This window comes from Lolium perenne, chromosome 4 (assembly GCF_019359855.2).
Source record: "Lolium perenne isolate Kyuss_39 chromosome 4, Kyuss_2.0, whole genome shotgun sequence".
In the NCBI taxonomy this organism is placed as follows: domain Eukaryota; kingdom Viridiplantae; phylum Streptophyta; class Magnoliopsida; order Poales; family Poaceae; genus Lolium; species Lolium perenne.
The window spans coordinates 122,196,602-122,217,454 of NC_067247.2; the positions used below are offsets into that span (position 1 = coordinate 122,196,602).

At 43.7% G+C, this 20,853-nt stretch overlaps 2 protein-coding genes across 2 annotated transcripts; both read right to left on the bottom strand.

The window, feature by feature from the left end:
* Positions 1–1,678: 1,678 nt before the first annotated feature.
* Positions 1,679–3,184, bottom strand: LOC127347144 (putative disease resistance RPP13-like protein 1). Its single transcript, XM_051373367.1, has one exon. The coding sequence runs from the start codon at positions 3,182–3,184 to the stop codon at positions 1,679–1,681; it is 1,506 nt and encodes a 501-aa protein (XP_051229327.1).
* A 10,912-nt stretch (positions 3,185–14,096) lies between these two features.
* LOC127293783 (mitochondrial import receptor subunit TOM6 homolog) lies at positions 14,097–16,526 on the bottom strand. Its single transcript, XM_051323440.2, has 2 exons — positions 16,193–16,526; positions 14,097–14,268 (listed from the first exon to the last, which is right to left on the bottom strand). The coding sequence occupies exon 1, from the start codon at positions 16,387–16,389 to the stop codon at positions 16,225–16,227; it is 165 nt and encodes a 54-aa protein (XP_051179400.1). The 5' UTR covers positions 16,390–16,526; the 3' UTR covers positions 14,097–14,268; positions 16,193–16,224.
* Between the last annotated feature and the right edge of the window lie 4,327 nt (positions 16,527–20,853).

Genomic DNA, 20,853 nt, shown 5'->3' on the forward strand with positions numbered 1-20,853 from the left:
CCCAAAAGAAACAAAATAAGAACAGAAAAGGAAAACAAGGCCGACAAAGTCGGATCGACGAAAACGGTGATGGTCCGCAACCGATGCGCCCTCCGTAGAATTCCCACCATGATCTTAGTCCTCCGAAGCGCCGCATACCAAGGCAACACCTTCAAGAAGAGATGCGACGATGACGACGCTGCTGCCCGGACAACTGCCAGGGTTTCCCCCGATATGCGGGAGGGTTTTGGGGAGGGGGAACCCCGACGCCGCTCAAGAAGGAAGGCGGCGGCCGCGTGCGTCATCGCGTCGGTGTCGGCCATTCGACAAGGATTTCTCCCGTCTCCCAGGAACCACAACCCCGGACACTCCATCGCTCTCCGCCAACCCCAAGTATGCAACTATGCAATTAGATTGGTATCGATTGGGAGCCCAATAGCACAGCAGTTGCGTACGCAACCAAATCCCAATCGATCGCCTCCTCACTTCCCTCGACGCTCGCGTTCGCGTCGCGCCGCCGTGCCCCCCCACCCCCATATGTTGACCTGGTGCAGTGATCCTTGCCGGTGTTGTTCCTAGTCTTGCCGCGATGACTACCCCCCGCGCCTCCCTGCCTAGCGCGCGGGTAAGGGAAGGCTGTCGCCGCCGCCGGCACCGTGTGGGCTTTGCCCGGCGGCCTGCGCCGATGGCGGCGGAGGGGGAAGGAGGGGAGCTAGGTCCTGGGCACTAGGGCTGTGGCTGTCGCTCCGACGCCGCCCGTAGGGGACGGGGCGGGAGGAAGAGGGTTTTTCATGAGGACAGGACGGGACGGGACGCAGTTCACACGATCCGATGATCGTCGGCCAAAGCGCAACGACTTGGAAGCCGCTGGCGCTATCCGGACATCTGGTACCCTGCGGCCGCGGGAAGTTTGAAGTAACTGCACACGATTGGATCTGCGGAGAGACGATGGAGAAGTATGGTGATAGTTGTTCGGGGGCGCGGGGAAGGTCCCAAAAAAAGAACGCGCCGGAGCGCCCAGACATGGAGAAGGGCAACAGGATTCACGCGAATCCCAGAGATCTCACCCGTTGGATGTAGGGGATCAACGTTCGGAATTGATGCTCAAGGTTCAGTTTAAAACTGATGCATTATAGTAGTAGCTACCAAACTACTCCGTCCGTTGCTCGAAAGAAGGCACACAAATGTTGGTAAAGAGATCAAATTGCCTTGCGACCTACTGTTCCAAAGCGAGTGCAATTTAACACTTGTCTGAGACCACCAAATACATAACAAGCACCACACATACATACCAGATAAAAAAACAGGCATCAAAGGTATGCATGTTGATTATATATTTTATCGAAACGGAAATACTAACAAGAAAGAACCCATTAGCAGCCTTGTGTCCTGGCTGCTCTATAGCTGTACACAGGTGCCTCACCCAGATCTCCTTCGGACGGCACAAAGTTCTCCCGTGTCTTCTCATGCATATCCAGGCATGATTTCCGGAGGACCTATCCCTGTAATTACAGTAACAAACATGTCCATTTGAGAGCCTCCTGAGCTAAGCCAAGTAAAACCACTGACAAGTACACAGTTGACACCTCATAAAAATACACTTGTTATAAGAAAACTGTTTATCACAATGTTATCACACATTCCACTTATTCCTTATCTAAAAGCATATATTTATGTACAAGCAGGTAATAATACAGCACTATGCGATACTTGCATCTACACCAACACGTGTAATGCCACTATTATTCAGTGAGCGCCTCCTCTTGACGACTCTAGTTTGTAGTTGTTGAATTTCACAAGCAAATATGTAGCAACGGTAAGGCGGAAGAGGAGACTTCCATGCAAGGACCTTAAATGACCCCCGAGGCTTGACGCCTCCATATAGCACATCTTGCAATGTTATCTCTGGAAGTTCCTCTTGAGAAGAGCATGTCTGGTACTGACTAGAAATAAAAAGATCTGCACTTGTTTGACCCAGTCTTCGAAGATATAAAGGTTTAGGTTTAGTTTCAGTCAACCGGTCATGAGGATGTGCACCAACCATAGATTGATGTTTCTCCACAACAGACCCTCTCGTAAATTTCAGAATTTTGCACCAATGTTGGATGCTAAAATCAGCTTTAAGCACGCGAGCAGTGATGTTTGCAGAAACCAGAGATCCTTTCAGCGTCTTCGATATCTCCATTGCCAAATATGCTAGCCTCGGGTGCATCCGAGGATCCGTGCTTCCAAAGGTGATCACCTTGAAGAAATACCAGAACGCCTCATGAGGCAGATCCTTCAGAGTCATTGTCTGCGTCGTCCCAAGCTCCGTGATCTTGTTAGATCGGCTTGTGATTATGATCTTACTACCACTTGTGGCGCAACTTGTAGAGAGATAGCACAGCCTTTGCCACAGATCATCGCTGAGTTCCCCGACTACCTCAAAAACAATCAACAGTTTCCTGTTATGGGCATACCTGTCTGTCAAAATGGCTATATCTTCATCTCTGGCTGTACCGTGACAAAAGAAGGCAATCTGCGAGAAATGATCACGGACTCTTTCATCGTTGCAGACATGAGCAATAAGGGTACTCTTCCCACAACTCCCTGGACCAACAATCGGGAGGACATCAAACCTGTCAAGTCTACTACTACAAGATGGTGTGTGCAGCAGGAAGTTGAGGACCAGTTCCATCTCCATCTGGCGACCAAACATACAATTTTCCATCTGGAGATGCATGTTGTAGGGCTGACGGTGTAGGCGAGGATATGCTGTCAAGAACATGACTGTTTCACTGACATCAAGAATCATGGTTCTCAAATTGTCAAGGGCCTCTTCTACTTGAAGTTCTTGTGAAGTTTTTGTGCTGCTACTGCTAGATAGACACAGACGTTTTGCACAGCTGAATTTTGACAGAGCCCATGAGTTATTCGCAACCTCGTGATCTCCAGAGCAATCTTTTTCAAAAGCTCTGTACCTGAGTGTGTCGAGGGCGTAGAAGCCTTGGTACATGGCATCCCTCAGCATGCTCACCTGGCGAAGCATACCTTGGTTTGTGATGCACCGCCCCTCGGCCTCATCGACGATGACCTGCGCTCGAAGTAGAACCCTCTCCAGGTTGATCTCCATAGCCTGCATCTGCTGCTTGGAATATTTGTTGACGAAGAAACTCACAGATCTTGTCGCGAGTTCGCCGAACACTGCTGAAAGGAAAATCTCCATTTGTGACTACTGAGTTCCGGGAGACGGAGATTGAGGCCTCTCAGTTTCAGACTCTGTCTATGCCGCTTTATGGTATTTTCCATTGTCATTGCTGGTGAACAAAGTTGTGCATCCTAGTCAAAATTTGAGATAATAAAAAAAGTTACCCACAGATGGAGGTTTTTGCCATTGACAATGACTCTCCCAATTGTTTCTGCCAGAATATCATATCTATGAACTTTTTTTTCTGAAAGACCTGACTAATTTGCCAATTACTCGAGGTCTTGTGACTCATCAAGCTTGACCCAGCCAAAGATACGCCGCCTTTCCACACCAATCTCTAAGTTGTACTAATGAAGTCTCTTGCTGGCGAGTCGTCATACCTTCACGTAGATGCTGGTCCTGCTCCACGGCTAAACTACAGTCTCGTAGGACTTGACCTCTAAGGGGGTGTTTGTTTGGGCTGTGGCTGGCTGGCTGTGCAGGAAAAGCTATTGTACAGAGAAAGCTGTTGTGCAGGAAAAGCTGTTGTTCCGAGTTTTACTGTTTGGCAACTTAGCTGGCTGTCTAGCTGAGAAATTGTCTGAAATACCCTCACAGTTTCAAGAACATGTATAGTATACACATTAAGTGTTCTTACATATTTCACATTAATCCACGATACAAAACCAATACATTACATAAATCAAACAAAGCATGCATTCATTTACAAAATAATAGATATTCCATTTAGATACAATTTATTTAGCATGCGTTCTTCCTCTCTAATTAAATTTTCAGTTAAAGAAAAAGAAATAATAAAAAGAAAAAATCCAGCCGGGCCCCACTGTCCTCTCTCTCCTTTATCCTTTCTTCTTCCTCACCTTTCTCTCTCAGTTTTGGTTGTTTCTCCCGCACCTCTCCCAAGTCCCACCTAGTTCTGTCGCCAGCCGCTCCTCTCCTTCTCCTCCCCGGCCTCTCCTCCTTTTCTCCCGCACGAGCTGCTCCCCGGTGCTTCGCTTGCCCGCGCTTGCTCCTCCCAAGGATGAACGGACGGGAGGGTCGGCGGCGGCCGGCGGGAGATGTGGTTGCGACGGGCTACTGCGAGGGTGGAGGCGGCGGCGGGCTACTACGCGGGTGGAAGCTCGGAGGTTGTTGGCACCGTCAACCTTGAAGGAGCGGGCAAGAGCGGGCGGGGGAGGCCGGAGACAGGCGAAACGGGAGGACGACGGGGGACGGTCAAGGACGGAGAAGGTAGAGGGTCGCCGGCGGCCGGCGGGAGTGGCGGGGGCGGGCTATGCGGGTGGCAGCGCGGGCGATATTTGGGGGAAACCCTAGCGCTCGCTTCTTTCGTGAACAGAAAATCAATTCGGAGCAGAGTCCTGGAATAAAACTTGATTCCTCTCAGCGGTGGCACCAAACGTAAATACTCTAAAATGATATGGGCAAGTAAAAAAAACGGTTCGACTCTGCAAGTGAAAGCTGCGGGAAGCACCCAAAAGCACCTAAAGATGTGCTTTCCCATCTTTGCCTCTAGGGTGCTTTGGCTTTTGGAAAGCCACCACCTAAAGTCACCCGTTTGATTCGTTTGCATGGTTTTTTCCACTGGAAAGCAACAAACACCCCTAAGCCATGCGGCCATGGCATAGATCTTCGTCGTTGATACCCTGATGGTAATGGATATGCTCAGGCGGGCACTAGCAGTCGGTCGGCCGACTCTGGTAGAAAAATCGGTCATACGCACACCGTACGATGGCAGGAGACGGAACCGTACGTTCGTTGGATGGTCCGGCCTAAGAAACGTCGCTTTCACGTGCAAGCAGGGCCACAAAGCTCGGGAATCATCCCTTCGACCGATGGATTTCACGTTGTCGCGGCTGTGTGTGTGTGTGGGGGGGGGGGGGGGGGGGCACGCTGTGACTTTTCTCCGGTTAAAACGGTTGCATGTGCATGGAAGTCCTCGCATATGTTAGGAATAAATTAGCTTTAGATTTAGGCTAATCAAGCAGTTAGCAGATTCCTTGGAATATTCCCTATGGCAGTTAGCACATTAGTAATTTGTCCAATCGCTGTGCATTGTGAAAAGTTACGTCCCTTCCGAACAGACACATGTAAAGAAACCGACCTTGTAACCTGACTGTTGGCCTACTATAAATAGCCGCAGTCTCTATCAATAAAGTATTCCATTCGCTTCAATCTCTCTCGCTTCTCTCGTTTCTTCACACGTTATCATGCACGCGCATTTGCCAAAGCAATAGGCTACAGTAGAAGAGACAGAGAAAGGTGAGTAGAAAATGGCTTTTCTGCCCGAACTCGCTTTTTTGCTTCGTTCGGTTTGTGGCCAGGGAAAACCGCCGTGGCTATCCTCGCCGGACTTTCTCCCTCGCTGCCACTCGCCGCTGGAACTCCGGCCGTCGCCGGGAGTGGAACGGTGGCCTCCGCCGCCGCCACCACGGCAACCACTGGGTGCCCCGTCGTCGCTTCAGCCCTGGCGGTGGCCTCCGCCGTCGCCTCCGCAGCAACCGCCTCCGCGGCAACCGCTGGGCGCCCCAGCAGCACAACCGTCACGGCAACCGCTGGCTGCAGCGCCACCGCTACCATGGAGAACCGGGGCCAAGCACCACGGCTGCTGTACGCCGGGAACAAACCCCGGTGGTCGCTGCCGAACCGGCCGTCGTCGTCGCCGCGCCGGAGGTCACAGCGCCGGAGGTCGCCGCGGAAGATGTAGTTGACGCAGTGTACGAGAACGAGGCCTCCGCCTCCAACGTCACCGCGGACGCCGACGAACTTCTGCCTCCTCCGCCGGCATTCACTGTCCCGCCCATGGACTGGCTGCTGGGCGGGCCAAGCGCCGGGTGGCTTGCCAACGACCCCGAGCGCGACGATGATGAACTGGAGATTCCGTCGCCGATGCTGCGCTACTTCAAGCGCCATGGGAACAGGTCCCCGACGCCCTCCGACGAGGTCGCGGAACAATTCGCGCCGCTGGGCTACGCCGACATGACGGAGTTCTTCGAGCCGCCGGCTGCGGCTCCCGTGGACGCGCTCCCGCCGGCGCTCACCACCAACCTCCAGACGGAGATGGAGGGGAACGAGGCCGTGGCAACCGCTCGTGCCCGCGCGCTCGTCCCCGACCTCAACCTCCCAGCAGCATAAGATATGGAGGAGGGGAACGAGGACGCGCCGCCAGCGCCATCCCTTGCCCTCCCCACTCCCTCGCCGGAGGCCAGGGTGCTTCTCCGCCGCTTCGCCTCGGTCATGGCGGCCCGCCCCGCAGGCATCCGTCGAGGGACTTGGTCCCCCGAGGCCCTCGGCCTCACCAACGGCGTCGCGGAGCTCCGCCTCAACGAGGCCGCCTCTCACCTCCCATCCTCCTCCGTGGAGAAACCAGGCCGCCGCTAAATCGCTGGCCACGGGCGCTGGCGCGGTGCTAACTAGGCAGAGAAATCGTGGGGACAGAGGAAGGAGACGACGGGATTATTTATCCTGTAGTCTGTGTCTATCCTGTACCACACCTTTTGACCTCTGGTCCAAACGGTGCCGCTGCCGACAGTGCTGGGCTTTCCATGCCACCACGATCGTATTAAATAAATAGAATGCTTATTTAGCTATTGTACATGTTGTAGCAGATTAGTTCATATATGTACAGAATCTGCACATCTACCACTTTAGATGTATCGTGTACTGTAAAGCAATGTCTAGCATAGTTTGTACTTTGTTTAGTTCGACAAGTTAGTTTGACAATGTATTGCATTGTAAATTAATATTCTAGACCGTATGTCTAATTGAATATGACATGTTATTTGTATATTTGCCTCTAGCATATAATAACATGTTGTTTGGTACAACAATTTTATCCCGCGCTGTAAATTCATCCGCGTTCAAATTGTTCATTAAGAACAAATTTGTTGTTTACCAAAATAAATTTTACTATCAAGTAAAATTAATTAAAATGCATGATCATACATGCAGGAAAAATGGGTGACATCAGTAAAAAAGAATTCCAAGAACTACAACTTGATGGAAGTAACTATCTATCATGGGCCATGGATATGAAAATAAATTTAAATGGTCGTGGCCTTGGTCCCGTGATTATCACACCCCCCGAAAATGCTCCAGAAATATCCCAAGTGGCAAAGTATGCGGCATTACATTTCATAAGGCACCACCTCCATCCCGATTTAAAAAATGAATATTTGATGGAGGAGGATCCACTAGCTTTATGGAACTCCCTCAAGGAGAGATATGATCAACAAAGAGCGGTTATGTTGCCGGAAGCCGAGAGAGAATGGTCTCTCATAAGGTTCCAGGACTTTAAGTCCATTGCGGCATATAATTCTGCCATGCATAAAGTTAACTCCAAACTGAGATTTTGCAACAAGCAAGTTTCAGATGAAGATTTAATCGAGAAAACCTTATGCACTTTCCATCCCTCGATGAGGATATTGCAACAATAATATCGTCAACACAAATACACGAAGTATTCTGAGCTTATATACACATTACTTCAGGCCGAGAAGCATGATGAACTTCTCATGAAAAATCACAATGCTCGCCCAACGGGTGCCATGCCGATCCCTGAAGCACATGCTAATGCTCATTTTACTAATAAATTTGGAAACCGTAAGAGGAACTTCCGAAAATTCAAGGGAAAGTGGAAAAACAATGGTCAAAAGACCAATGGTCAATTTAAGGGGAAAGGTCATTTCAAGAAAAATGATCAAAATGACAACTCTCAAGTTTGTCAAAGGTGTGGACGTGCGAATCACCGTACAACCAAATGTCGTATTCCCAAGCACCTAGTGGATCTATACATGAACTATGGAGGAAAAGGGAAGCAAGTTCATGGAAATAAGGCTGAAGCTCACTTCAATGCCATTGAAGACAACCCTCAAGCTAGTCCTTCTCAAAGCGCTGTTGAAGAATTCAAGCCAAAGGACAACATCATCCTCGATGAAGACATGCTTGTGGACTACACCCAAGATGTTTTTGGAGACCTCAATTGATCTCCTAAACAATTGATGTCACTTAGCTACTCAAATACTACGATTTGTTATATATTGTGTAACAATAAGTAGAATAAAATATTTGAGACTACATGTATTGTATTATGTGAATCAGACATAATATTGTAATGTATTTATATTTCGAATATGTAATATAAATACTATGTATGTAATTTGATGAATATATGAATAAAATAAATTTATTCTAAAATATTCTCTTTCTATTTTTAGAAATTTACGGAAAAAATCCGATGGAAGAAGAATTATGTTTAGTGGATAGTGCTACTACTAACACAATTTTAAGGGAAACAAAATACTTCCAAACTCTTACTAAGAGAAAGGAAGATATTATGACTATAACCGGGAGTAACAAAGCAATAATTGGTTCAGGAAGAGCCACATTCACACTCCCTATGGGTACTACTATCGTAATTCAGAATGCACTCTTGTATCCTGAATCAACGCGTACCCTTATAAGTTTCAAAGATATCCGATCAAATGATTTCCATCTTAAAACTGTTAAGATGGATAAGAAAGAATATTTGCTTTTAACAAAAAGTGACGGATATGAGGAACAAACTCTTGAAAAATTCTCTTCATTTTCATCCGGATTATACTTTACATACATTAAACCCATACCTTTTGTTGCGTACAAAATAATTTTTCAAAATCTTGATAAATTCAAGACTTGGCATGATCGCCTTGGTCATCCTGGAATAGGTATGATGAGAAAAATTATAAGCAATTCTATTGGTCATAATTTACCAATTAAAAGATTTCCCAAGTCATCAGATTTTGTATGCACCGCATGTGCTACCGGGAAATTAATTATTAGGCCATCCTACCTCAAAGTTAAAAATGAGTCACTTAATTTCCTTGAAAGAATTCAAGGAGATATATGTGGTCCAATACAACCTTTATCTGGACCATTTAGGTACTTTATGGTGCTCATTGATGCATCTACTAGATGGTCACATGTGTGTTTATTATCAACACGTAACCATGCCTTTGCCAAATTAATATCTCAAATTATCAAATTAAGAGCAAATCATCCTGAACACAGGATTAAAACAATAAGAATGGATAATGCGGCTGAATTTAGTTCACGCGCATTCAATGATTATTGTATTGCCTTAGGCATTCATCTAGAACATTCTGTACCTTATGTTCATACTCAAAACGGATTGGCTGAATCTTTAATCAAAAGAGTAAAATTAATTGCTAGACTATTATTGCAGAATTGCAATTTAACAACCTCTTGTTGGGGACATGCGGTTTTACACGCCGCAGATCTGATGCAAATCAGACCAACTGCATATCATGAAACTTCCCCATTTCAAATAGTACGAGGCAATCAGCCAAGTATTTCCCACCTGCGAAAATTCGGTTGCGCTGTATACGTACCGATATCACCACCGCAGCGTACCTCCATGGGCCCCCATAGAAAAATTGGAATCTATGTGGGATATAAATCTCCGTCAATTATAAAATATTTAGAACCCCTAACAGGGGACCTGTTTACAGCCCGGTACGCTGATTCAATTTTTGATGAGGATCATTTCCCGGCATTAGGGGAGAAACAAACCACAAAGAATGCCAGGAAATAGATTGGAATGTAACAGGCATCCAATCCTTAGATCCACGTACTAAAGAATCTGAATCTGAAGTTCAGAGAATAATAGATTTGCAACACTTTGCAAATAACTTGCCAGACGCATTTACTGATCACAAAGGTGTCACTAAATCATATATCCCTGCAGTCAATGCACCAGAACGAGTAGAGGTACCAAATAAAACTACTCAACTCCCAATTACAAATAAAAGGGGGAGAAATCTGGTCTCAGGGGAAAAGGCTTCTCAAAAGCCACCGCGGAAACAAAGGAAATCTATGACGGTAAATGCAAATCAACCTGAAGTTGATAGACACCAAGATGATGTTCAACATCAAGAACCTAGCATAAATGTGCACACAAATTCTATTGCTGGGACATCGAAACAACCAGACACCGTTGTTATGGGAAATCACACGGTGCCTGAAGAAATCAATGAAATTTCCATAAACTATATCAATTCGGGAGAATCATACAATAGAAAGACTACACTTGTCGACACATATTTCTCCTCTAAAATTGCTAAAACCCTTCAACTGGATCCAGAGCCAAAATCTATGAAAGAGTGCCTGAAGTGCTCGGATTGGCCTAAATGGAAGGAGGCAATTGAGGTAGAACTGCGCTCGCTTAATAAAAGAGAGGTATTCTCTAAAGTAATACCTACTCGATCCTCAAAAAGTCTTCCCCGTGGGAGCTAAATGGGTTTTCGTTCAAAAAAGGAACGAAAATAATGAGGTGGTGAGATATAAAGCGAGACTAGTAGCACAAGGGTTTACGCAGAGACCCGGTATCGACTACGACGATACATATTCTCCTGTAATGAGTGGAATTACGTTTCGATACTTAATATCATTGGCAGTACAAATGAATTTATCAATGCAGTAAATGGATGTAGTGACCGCATATCTATATGGGTCACTCGATGCGGATATTTATATGAAAGTCCCTGATGGACTTAAAATCCCTAATCCAAATATAAATCGCAACATGTATTGTGTAAAATTACAAAAGTCACTCTATGGCTTAAAGCAGTCGGGTAAAATGTGGTATAACCGGCTTAGTGAGTTCCTTCTTCAGAAAGGATACTCAAATAATGATGATTGCCCATGCGTTTTCATAAAGAAATCCTCAAAAGGATTTTGTATCATCTCAGTTTATGTTGATGACCTCAACATCATTGGTAACGCGACAGATATATCTGTAGCACGCAATCATTTAATGACGGAGTTTGAGATGAAGGATTTGGGAAAAACCAAATTCTGCTTAGGTTTACAACTTGAGCATCTTCCCTCAGGAATACTCGTTTATCAGCCCGCATATATTCAGAAAGTTTTGGAAAAATTCAATATGGATAAATCATATCCATCCAAAACACCCATGGTCGTTAGATTCCTTGATATGGAAAAGGATCCTTTTAGACCTAGGGATGATAACGAAGATGTATTGGGACCTGAGTTTCCATACCTTAGTGCGATAGGAACACTAATGTACCTTGCTAATTGTACTATGCCAGATATTGCCTTCGCAGTAAATTTACTGGCAAGACATAGTGCAGCTCCAACAAAACGCCACTGGGCTGGAGTGAAGAATATCTTCAGGTATTTACAAGGTACCAAAGATCTTGGTTTATTCTATAAGAAGAATCAAGATATGACTTTGACTGGCTATACTGATGCCGGCTATCTTTCTGATCCCCATAATGCTAGATCACAAACTGGATTTGTATTTTTTTTTCGGTGGAACTGCTATCTCATGGAAGTCAACTAAACAGACTCTAGTAGCAACTTCCACTAACCACTCTGAAATAATTGCATTATATGAAGCTTCACGTGAGTGTGTATGGCTTCGCAGAGTGATTAACCATATCCAGACCTCATGCGGCATAGGTTCATTAGAATCACCAACTATTATATATGAAGATAATGCTGCATGTGTTGCTCAAATGCATATGGGATATATTAAAAGTAATATCACAAAACATATTGCTCCAAAGCTGTTCTTTCCTCATGAATTACAGAAAAATGGAGAAATTGATATTTTACAAACAAAATCATGTAACAATCTTGCAGATTTGTTCACTAAGTCTTTACCAGCAGCTGCATTTCAAAAATGCATTCATGGCATTGGTATGAGACGACTTAGAAATTTGCAAAGTTCAGGGGGAGAAATCTCCCAGGACTGAACTTACTATCTATCATCCGATAATAATATATTGTACTCTTTCCTTATGAGTTCTCCAACGGATTCCTCATATAGGTTTTAGTGATACAATTATTATACCAACGGTATATCGGATTCCTATATTCTCCTTTTATTTTTCCACAGGATTTTTGGAGGACATACTTGGATTGAAGAAAATCAAGTTCTTACAAGATTAAGGACTATCAGGACGTTCGCATGCAAGACGCTATGGATTTTGAAGACAGCGTTGTCCAAGGGGGAGTGTTACGAATAAATTAGCTTTAGATTTAGGCTAATCAAGCAGTTAGCAGATTCCTTGGAATATTCCCTATGGCAGTTAGCACATTAGTAATTTGTCCAATCGTTGTGCATTGTGAAAAGTTGCGTCCCTTCCGAACAGACACATGTAAAGAAACCGACCTTGTAACCTGACTGTTGGCCTACTATAAATAGTCGCAGTCTCTATCAATAAAGTATTCCATTCGCTTCAATCTCTCTCGCTTCTCTCGTTTCTTCACAGCATAGTCACATGGGTTGCCTGGCCTCCACCTATGCTAGAAGCTTCCTACAGAGTACTACTACTTGCTTTACACGTAGTTACACGAAAAATTGAAGCAACGGTAGTTAGACTATCTCAGGCTTCAAAATCATAAGAGTAAAATACTAATCACTCTTATATTAATGCATTTCTTCATGAATAGTTTTAGGAAAAATGACACTGTAGTTTATCTCATCTCAAGGCAGAGAGTATTACAACAAAAAATTCTGACCTCGCGTATAAAAAAAAGTATACTATTACAATAGAATTGTGTAAACATTTTTTTAAATGAATGCTACTTAAGTTGATAAACAACATTTTTCATGTAGTTTGATTACAACAAAAATCTCCAACCACTTTAACAGAATTCACAAATTATTACAACAAAAATTAATGTGTTTCTAGCAATGGAAATGATTAACACCGTTCTATTTTGCAAAATATACAAACTCTTACAACAAAACAATCGTGTATGTGCACCATTTTGAAAATCATGTAAACATCATAAAATACTTGTAGCAAACCTTTACAATATGAGGTGTACGCTTTCACAACAAAACTCATACAAGTTTGTTACAATTGTAAATAACTTACGCAACATTGAATAATTTGGGGAAAAATGTGGCAAACTCCCTGGTAAACATTACAACATTTTGCGTGTGCTTTCACCTCAAAATTGATACTCATTTGTTACAAAAATAACTAGGGTATGCAACATCGAAAATATTCACATGGGAAATTTGCCATGGCGTACCAGATTTTGTTGATTCTGCTAGATAAGGCCACCACGTCCATGGTGATCTGTACTAGCAGCGGCAAGCTAGTACTAGCTAGCAGCGGCAAGCTAGTACTAGCAGCAGTGGGCCCTCCATGGTGATCTGTACTAGCAGCGGCAAGCTAGTACTAGCAGCAGTGGGCCGGAAGGGAGTGAGTCAGCTGCATGCGCGGACGGAGACCACACGGGAGAGGCGCGCGAGACACGACCGATCTTTCGCTCTGGATCGGTCGGTTGATTTCAAGCGTTTTCCATATGCTTATATGCACACATAGTACTCGATGTAAACTTGGTCTGTTTGTTTAATTAAGATGGCATTCACTCAGAGAAAGAGAAATCAACTCGATAAAACCAAGGTTTCAACTCCAGAATTTAGATGCAAGCAGCAGTCAGTGACAGCTGCCGGCAGAGTAGCTTGTACGAGCTAGGAGCGAGTCCAGAGTGTTAAAGAGCAGTTCGGTTGCTTATCAATTAGACTACTTTGTATTCTGAGATAATCTGGCAACATCACTCTACGTCTGTAACAAGGTCAAAAACTAATGCGTAAGCGTTAATGTCCCAAGTAGAGAAGGTAAAGATAATTTAACAGACCCAAAAAAAAAAGCTTTCAAGCTTTTCATCAAGAATAGTGTGGGCACAATTAGTGGAATTCCACATTCACCCTTGCTATCTGCCAGGTTCCCCTCTTGAAGCTGCTACTACCGTTCTTGCGGACAAGAGAGTGGGGCATGATGAACCGGAGCACATTCAGTTCAGCAACAACACATCCATAACACAGCCCAGCAAAATTGAATATGGAAGACGAACGAGATCATACAAAAAAACAGAGTTGTTGGCACAAAGATAATAGTAACAAACAGATTTTATTATGCAAACACTGTCATTAAATCCTCATGCTAAAGAAAGATTGATGCCTATCAGTAAAAATTAAATTCATGTTTCAAAATCCCCCGTCCTGAGAGTAACTTTGCAGTGATCAACGAACTACGGCAATAGTTGGGTCATCAAAGTCAAACCTACAAAGGATAAGAAATTGATCAATGAGTGGCTTATTACAATTTGGAGTAAGCAAATCATAATGATTCAAATAGGTAACGAAGTCCAGAAAAAAATCTTGCAGGACAGAAATCTGGGAAAAAATATCATTGCTAACGCAACTTCAAATTATACCAACTGTTAAAAGTTGTAAATAACTTCCAAAGAGATAAGGGCTATTAAACTGCAATTGCTCCTAGAACTGAATAGTGTAGCAAAACCAACGAAAGACAGTATACTCTAGACAGCAGATGACTGGAGAAAACAAAGACAGCAGATCACTGGAGAAAAGAAAGACAGCTAGTGGTGTGAGCACAGATAATTCATAGTCAATGGACGGGGACCAAGATACTGGCCGTGTAAATGTGATTCAGTTCAATTAACCCTTGGCACTTCAAATTAATAACTGGGTACATTTAGTCAACCTGACACAATAATCTACACCAACCTCAAATATGGATTTTAGTTCTGTCTAGCAGAACACAATAGTTTAAGCGGAAATACTTTGATGTGCTAACCTAAAGCCGAATCCAGTATATTCAAGTGTGATGAGTTGCCATCATTGTAATGACCTAGTAACAAGGCTAAAGACCATCCAAAGCATAAACATGATTGTGCTAACTGTCATGATTAATTATTAACATTAACAGAAATACAAAATACTACGATCCTAATAAAACATCACTACTATCATACAAACCAGTCACACAATGGCAAATCAATGATCACGCTGTTTTTCTCCAGAGGCGGATCTCAATAAACAAAAGAGTTACGGAATTATAGTTACAACTGTGATCTGAGCACACAAAATACACAATCTCATTGCATCTATGAAATAAAAATGCATATAGAACAAATAAGTCCATCTTTCAATCACATAAATAATTGGTTATCATAATAAAACATAATGAGCATAGTAACTCAGCTAAAGATGACAAGGGTAAACAAATAATTGGTTATCATAATAAAACATAATGAGCATAGTAACTCAGCTAAAGATGACAAGGGTAAACAGCTAGCTTTGACTCTTTAAAACATAATAAAATCCAAGCCAAAAAAATTGTTTGTCGCTTTATCCTATGAAGGATAAAATGCTGCAGTAATCAGAAGGGCTAATCCTCTTGTTCTTCCTGTTGAAGTTCATTATATATGATTCAAGTATTTGTCAGTTTGAAAATCAGTGTTCCCAAAGTTCACAAATAATAACAAAGCACAACAGATCGACTGATGGCCCTGATGTACAAAAACTAACAAAATCTAGAAGCATTATCCACCCTAGTAATAAGGAGAAGCACCATGTAAACCAAATCAAATAATGACTCAATAATTCAATTTTCTTTTGTTCCAAAATCCACGTCAATTAACTTGCAGAAACACAACAGCAAAGTGCTAACTCGGCCTAATAATTCATGACATTCACAAATGAAAGAAAAAGAGTATATAGAATCTAAAAAAAAATAACAATCATGTAAAACCAGTTCTATAATTCACATGTTTAAGCCAAATCCATATAAAGGGCAGCAAAGACTCAGGGTAACCATCACATGTTCAACAGATTAAAAGGTCATAAAGATCAACACAAGTACACGGACCATACAAGAACATGATGCACGGACTTGAAGCATGTGCATCAGACACCAATAAAACAATCACACTGGCTCCCGCGACCACGAATCTAACCAACGCATCGACATAGGTAGATTGGAACCCACGGTGCCCCAGGATCGTATTGGGGCAACCGCGCAAATTACAACTACGTGACAAAATTACAGGTAGATACCGCTCCAAATCGAGCAGAAACACGGACATGCACAGCATCACACGCCGATTCAGAAACCGGATCACGCCGTACCGCACCCAAATCGACCAAACCCTAGAGGAAGAGCGGATGCAGCGGAGGCTCACCTCAGGGGGAGGGCGGGGGCATCGGGGCTGGCCTAGAGCTTGAGCTCCGTCATCTCGGGCTCACGGTTGAGGAAGTGGAGGATGTAGGGGGCGGCGCGGATGGCGGCGATGCAGCCGGCCATGATGTAGAGGTGCGCGCGCAGCTCCTTGTACGCCGCCTCCTTGCTCGGCTTCTTCGGGAGCGCGCCTAGGAACATGGTGGCTTCTCGCGAGCTCGGATCTCCGGATTCCGCAGCGGCGACGAGGGTTTGGTCTGGGGATCTGGAGGCGGCGAGGCTGCTTAAACCCTAGCTGCTTTATGATTGCGCAAACTTGCAGAGGAAACCGGAGAGGTCTGAGTCGTATTGACATCCGTGTCCCTGGGTAACTCCGTGTTCAGGAGCATAATGGGCCCGCGGCCCAACTGACATAGGACAGAGAACTCCGGCGAGATGGGCCTCCACCGATCCCAATTGACTAAACTGCAATGCAAAAAAACCCTAAAAACCTACATTGCAGAAAAAATGTAAGCAAATCAAAATATAGGGTTAGAAATGCTCAGCATAATTTTAAAAACTCATGTAAAAAAAATCTCAAGAGAAATAAGTTAAGAATGCCGAGAGAAAACGTGGAAGATCAAAAACGTTTCTAATTTGGATGTTGTACGAGAGATTGTCAAGAGTTTGTCAAGGTGAAAAGAGATTTGCACAACCAACCATTGTCTGAAACAACAAGTAAATTGGAGGAAATTCTAATTATCAGGGATCTCCAACTAAAACATATACTCCAGGGCTACCTTCTTCTAGGGGACTTTTCACATGCATCACATGGAGCGATGGAAGCACATCAGGTGGGTTTGTTCCTCCTCTTGGGTTTGTCACCCCTCATTCGACTTCTCCTTCATATTCCTCGAGATGAAAAAAAGTTGAGGAGGCGACTAGAGGGATTGGCGGAAAGGTTTGGTTTCAAGCTTCACCGGAGACGAGGCCAAACACCATCACGCCATCACCATGCACAAATGCATCACAAACACTACTGTCGTCTATATCTTGAAGGGAAGTGCTTCATCGTTAAGCCAACAGAAAACAAAAATGAGAGTATGTGTCAGTGAAGAACAAGGTAAACTAAAATGAGAAGGGCAAGGGATATTTGGATGTTGTTTTGGCATGTAGGGCAATTAGATCAAATGACACAGGGGAGACGAGGCGAACGAGAAGCGGTGGAAAAAAAAGTAAGGAGAATGCACTAACATGGCGACATATGCATGTCAAAGTGGGAGGATGTTGGATCTTATCTCCCAGCTAGATGATTTCATTATTGTACACCCCTTAACAAAATTCTCAACATCCCTTAAATCTACAATTCTATATTTTATACGGAATTAAATACACCCATATCAAGTTGAATGAGTGTGATATGAACTATTTGGTACCGGAAACTTGCCTATCAGATTATGCCCCAACGTCACTGCAAGGCTTCAAGAAGCGTATCCTCTCCTCGGGTGCAAATCAAGCACGGTTAAGAGAGGTAAAGAAAATTTCATCAAGCTATGTTTTCTTGGCTAATTGTGCAAAACTGGGATACGAAATCGATTCAAAAACCACTTTTGACTCTTGCCCACACACTATCGAGACAATGTACCTATAATATTCGCCAAGTTTTTGATTTGCATTGTAGGATTGAGTTGCTTTTAGAAAAGTTAATTAATACTAGTTTGTCTTCCTAATAGAGATTGAATTCCTGAAGTCCTATAACATATATGAAACAAAAAGATGAGAGAACAACATGAGGCTTTGGCTCCCGTTGGCTCCATCCAAATTTTTTTGTTTTTGTTGCTTACTTTGGTGATAAATGACTTCCATTGCAATGTGAATTCGAGCAGTTTTCCACGCGTTTTCTAGAACGCGATGAAACTTGTCAAAACATTCCGGTACGTATTGGAATGTGAATTCATGCAGTTTTCCTTTCCATGAAGTTTCTGGAACACATTAAAACTTGGCACAACATATTCCATCATAAATCTCGGAGCAACAAATTATCAACTGGTGAAACATGGGTGTATATACCGTTCAAGATAGAAACACCGTGTGTTCCTACTTTTGTGGATAGTTTCTCACTACAAATTATGAAATAAAGCACATCCATTTAATAACCGCAAAGTTGAGCCGAATCGTTTGGCATTGCGGTGATAATTAGTTAGTGTTTCGCTTCAGTAAGTTGGAGATGTCTTAGTAGCGTTAACTGAGTCTTACAGAATGATGCGGAAGTAAGAGCATGTCTAACAGATCCTCTAAGGGCAAGTACAACGGGGGCGCTAAGGCCTGGGCGCTAGGATCAATATCCTGGGCGATCGGCAGTTGAGGCTTTAATTCCTGGCGCCTGTGCGGCGTCGGCGCAACATCAAGCGGTGGCTCCTGCGCGATTTTCTCTGTATAAAACAAAGCAAAGTGCAGAGGCAAGGTGCGCACTGATACGTCTCAAACGTGTCTATAATTTCTTATGTTCCATGCTAGTTTTATGACAATACTCACATGTTTTATACACACTTTACATCATTTATATGCATTTTCCGGCACTAACCTATTAACGAGATGCCGAAGCGTCAGTTCCTGTTTTGTGCTGTTTTTGGTTTCAGAAATCCTACACAGGAAATATTCTCGGAATTGGACGAAACGAACGCCCAGGGTCTTATTTTTCCACGGAGCTTCCAGAAGACCGAAGGGGATACGAAGTGGGGCCACGAGGTGGCGACACCATAGGGCGGCGCGGCCAGCATGGGGCCCGCGCCGGCCTATGGTGTGGGCCCCTCGAGCGCCTCCCGACTCTGCCCTTCCGCCTACTTAAACTCTCCGTCGCGAAAACCCTATTACCGAGAGCCACGATACGGAAAAAGTTCCACAGACGCCGCCGTCGCTAATCCCATCTCGGGAGATTCAGGAGATCGCCTCCGGCACCCTGCCGGAGAGGGGAATCATCACCGGAGGGCTCTACATCACCATGCCCGCCTCCGGATTGATGCGTGAGTAGTTCATACTTGGACTATGGGTCCATAGCAGTAGCTAGATGGTTGTCTTCTCCTCATTGTGCTATCATGTTAGATCTTGTGAGCTGCCTATCATGATCAAGATCATCTATTTGTAATGCTACATGTTGTGTTTGTTGGGACCCGATGAATATTGAATACTATGTCAAGTTGATTATCAATCTATCATATATGTGTTGTTTATGTTCTTGCATGCTCTCCGTTGCTAGTAGAGGCTCTGGCCAAGTTGATACTTGTGACTCCAAGAGGGAGTATTTATGCTCGATAGTGGGTTCATGCCTCCATTGAATCTGGGACAGTGACATAAAGTTCTAAGGTTGTGGATGTGCTGTTGCCACTAGGGATAAAACATCAATGCTTTGTCTGAGGATATTTGTGTTGATTACATTACGCACCATACTTAATGCAATTGTCTGTTGTTTGCAACTTAATACTGGAAGGGGTGCGGATGCTAACCCGAAGGTGGACTTTTTAGGCATAGATGCATGCTGGATAGCGGTCTATGTACTTTGTCGTAATGCCATGATTAAATCTCATAGTAATCATCATGATATGTATGTGCATCTCTATTTGTCAATTGCCCAACTGTAATTTGTTCACCCAACATGCTATTTCTTATTGGAGAGACACCACTAGTGAACTGTGGACCCCGGTCCATTCTTTTACATCTGAAATACAATCAACTGCAATCTCTGTTCTCTGTTGTTCTTCACAAGCAAATATCATTCTCCACACCATACGTTTAATCCTTTGTTTACAGCAAGCCGGTGAGATTGACAACCTCACTGTTAAGTTGGGGCAAAGTATTTTGATTGTGTTGTGCAGGTTCCACGTTGGCGCCGGAATCCCTGGTGTTGCGCCGCACTACACTCCTTCACCAACAACCTTCACGTGGCCTTCATCTCCTACTGGTTCGATAACCTTGGTTTCTTACTGAGGGAAAACTTGTTGCTGTACGCATCACACCTTCCTCTTGGGGTTCCCAACGGACGTGTGCTTCACGCGTTATCAAGCTCTTTTTCTGGCGCCGTTGCCAGGGAGATCAAGACACGCTGCAAGGGGAGTCTCTCACATCCAATCTCTTTACTTTGTTTATTGTCTTGCTTTACTTTATTTTATTTTCTGTTTTGTTTGTTTCTTTATATCAAAAACACAAAAAAATTAGTTACTTGCTTTACTTTATTTTATTTAGTTTGCTTTACTTATTTTTATTACTGTTAAAATGAATACTCCTGAGAACACTAAGTTGTGTGATTTCACTAGCACCAATAATAATGATTTTATATGCACTCCTATTGCTCCACCTGCTACTACAGCAGAATTCTATGAAATTAAACCTACTTTACTAAATCTTGTTATGAGAGAGCAATTTTCTGGTGTTAGTTACGATGATCTTTCGCCCATCTTAATAATTTTGTTGAACTTTGTGAAATGCAAAAGTATAAGGATGTAGATGGAGACATTATAAAACTGAAATTATTTCCTTTCTCCTTAAGAGGAAGAGCTAAAGATTGGTTGCTATCTTTGCCTAAGAATAGTATTGATTCATGGACTAAATGTAAAGATGCTTTCATTGGTAGATATTATCCTCCTGCTAGAATTATATCTTTGAGAAGTACCATTATGAATTTTAAGCAAT

Bases quoted from the DNA above. Each gene is read 5' to 3' on its own strand.
- LOC127293783 (XM_051323440.2), bottom strand. From the start codon at position 16,389: ATGTTCCTAGGCGCGCTCCCGAAGAAGCCGAGCAAGGAGGCGGCGTAC.
- LOC127347144 (XM_051373367.1), bottom strand. From the start codon at position 3,184: ATGGAGATTTTCCTTTCAGCAGTGTTCGGCGAACTCGCGACAAGATCT.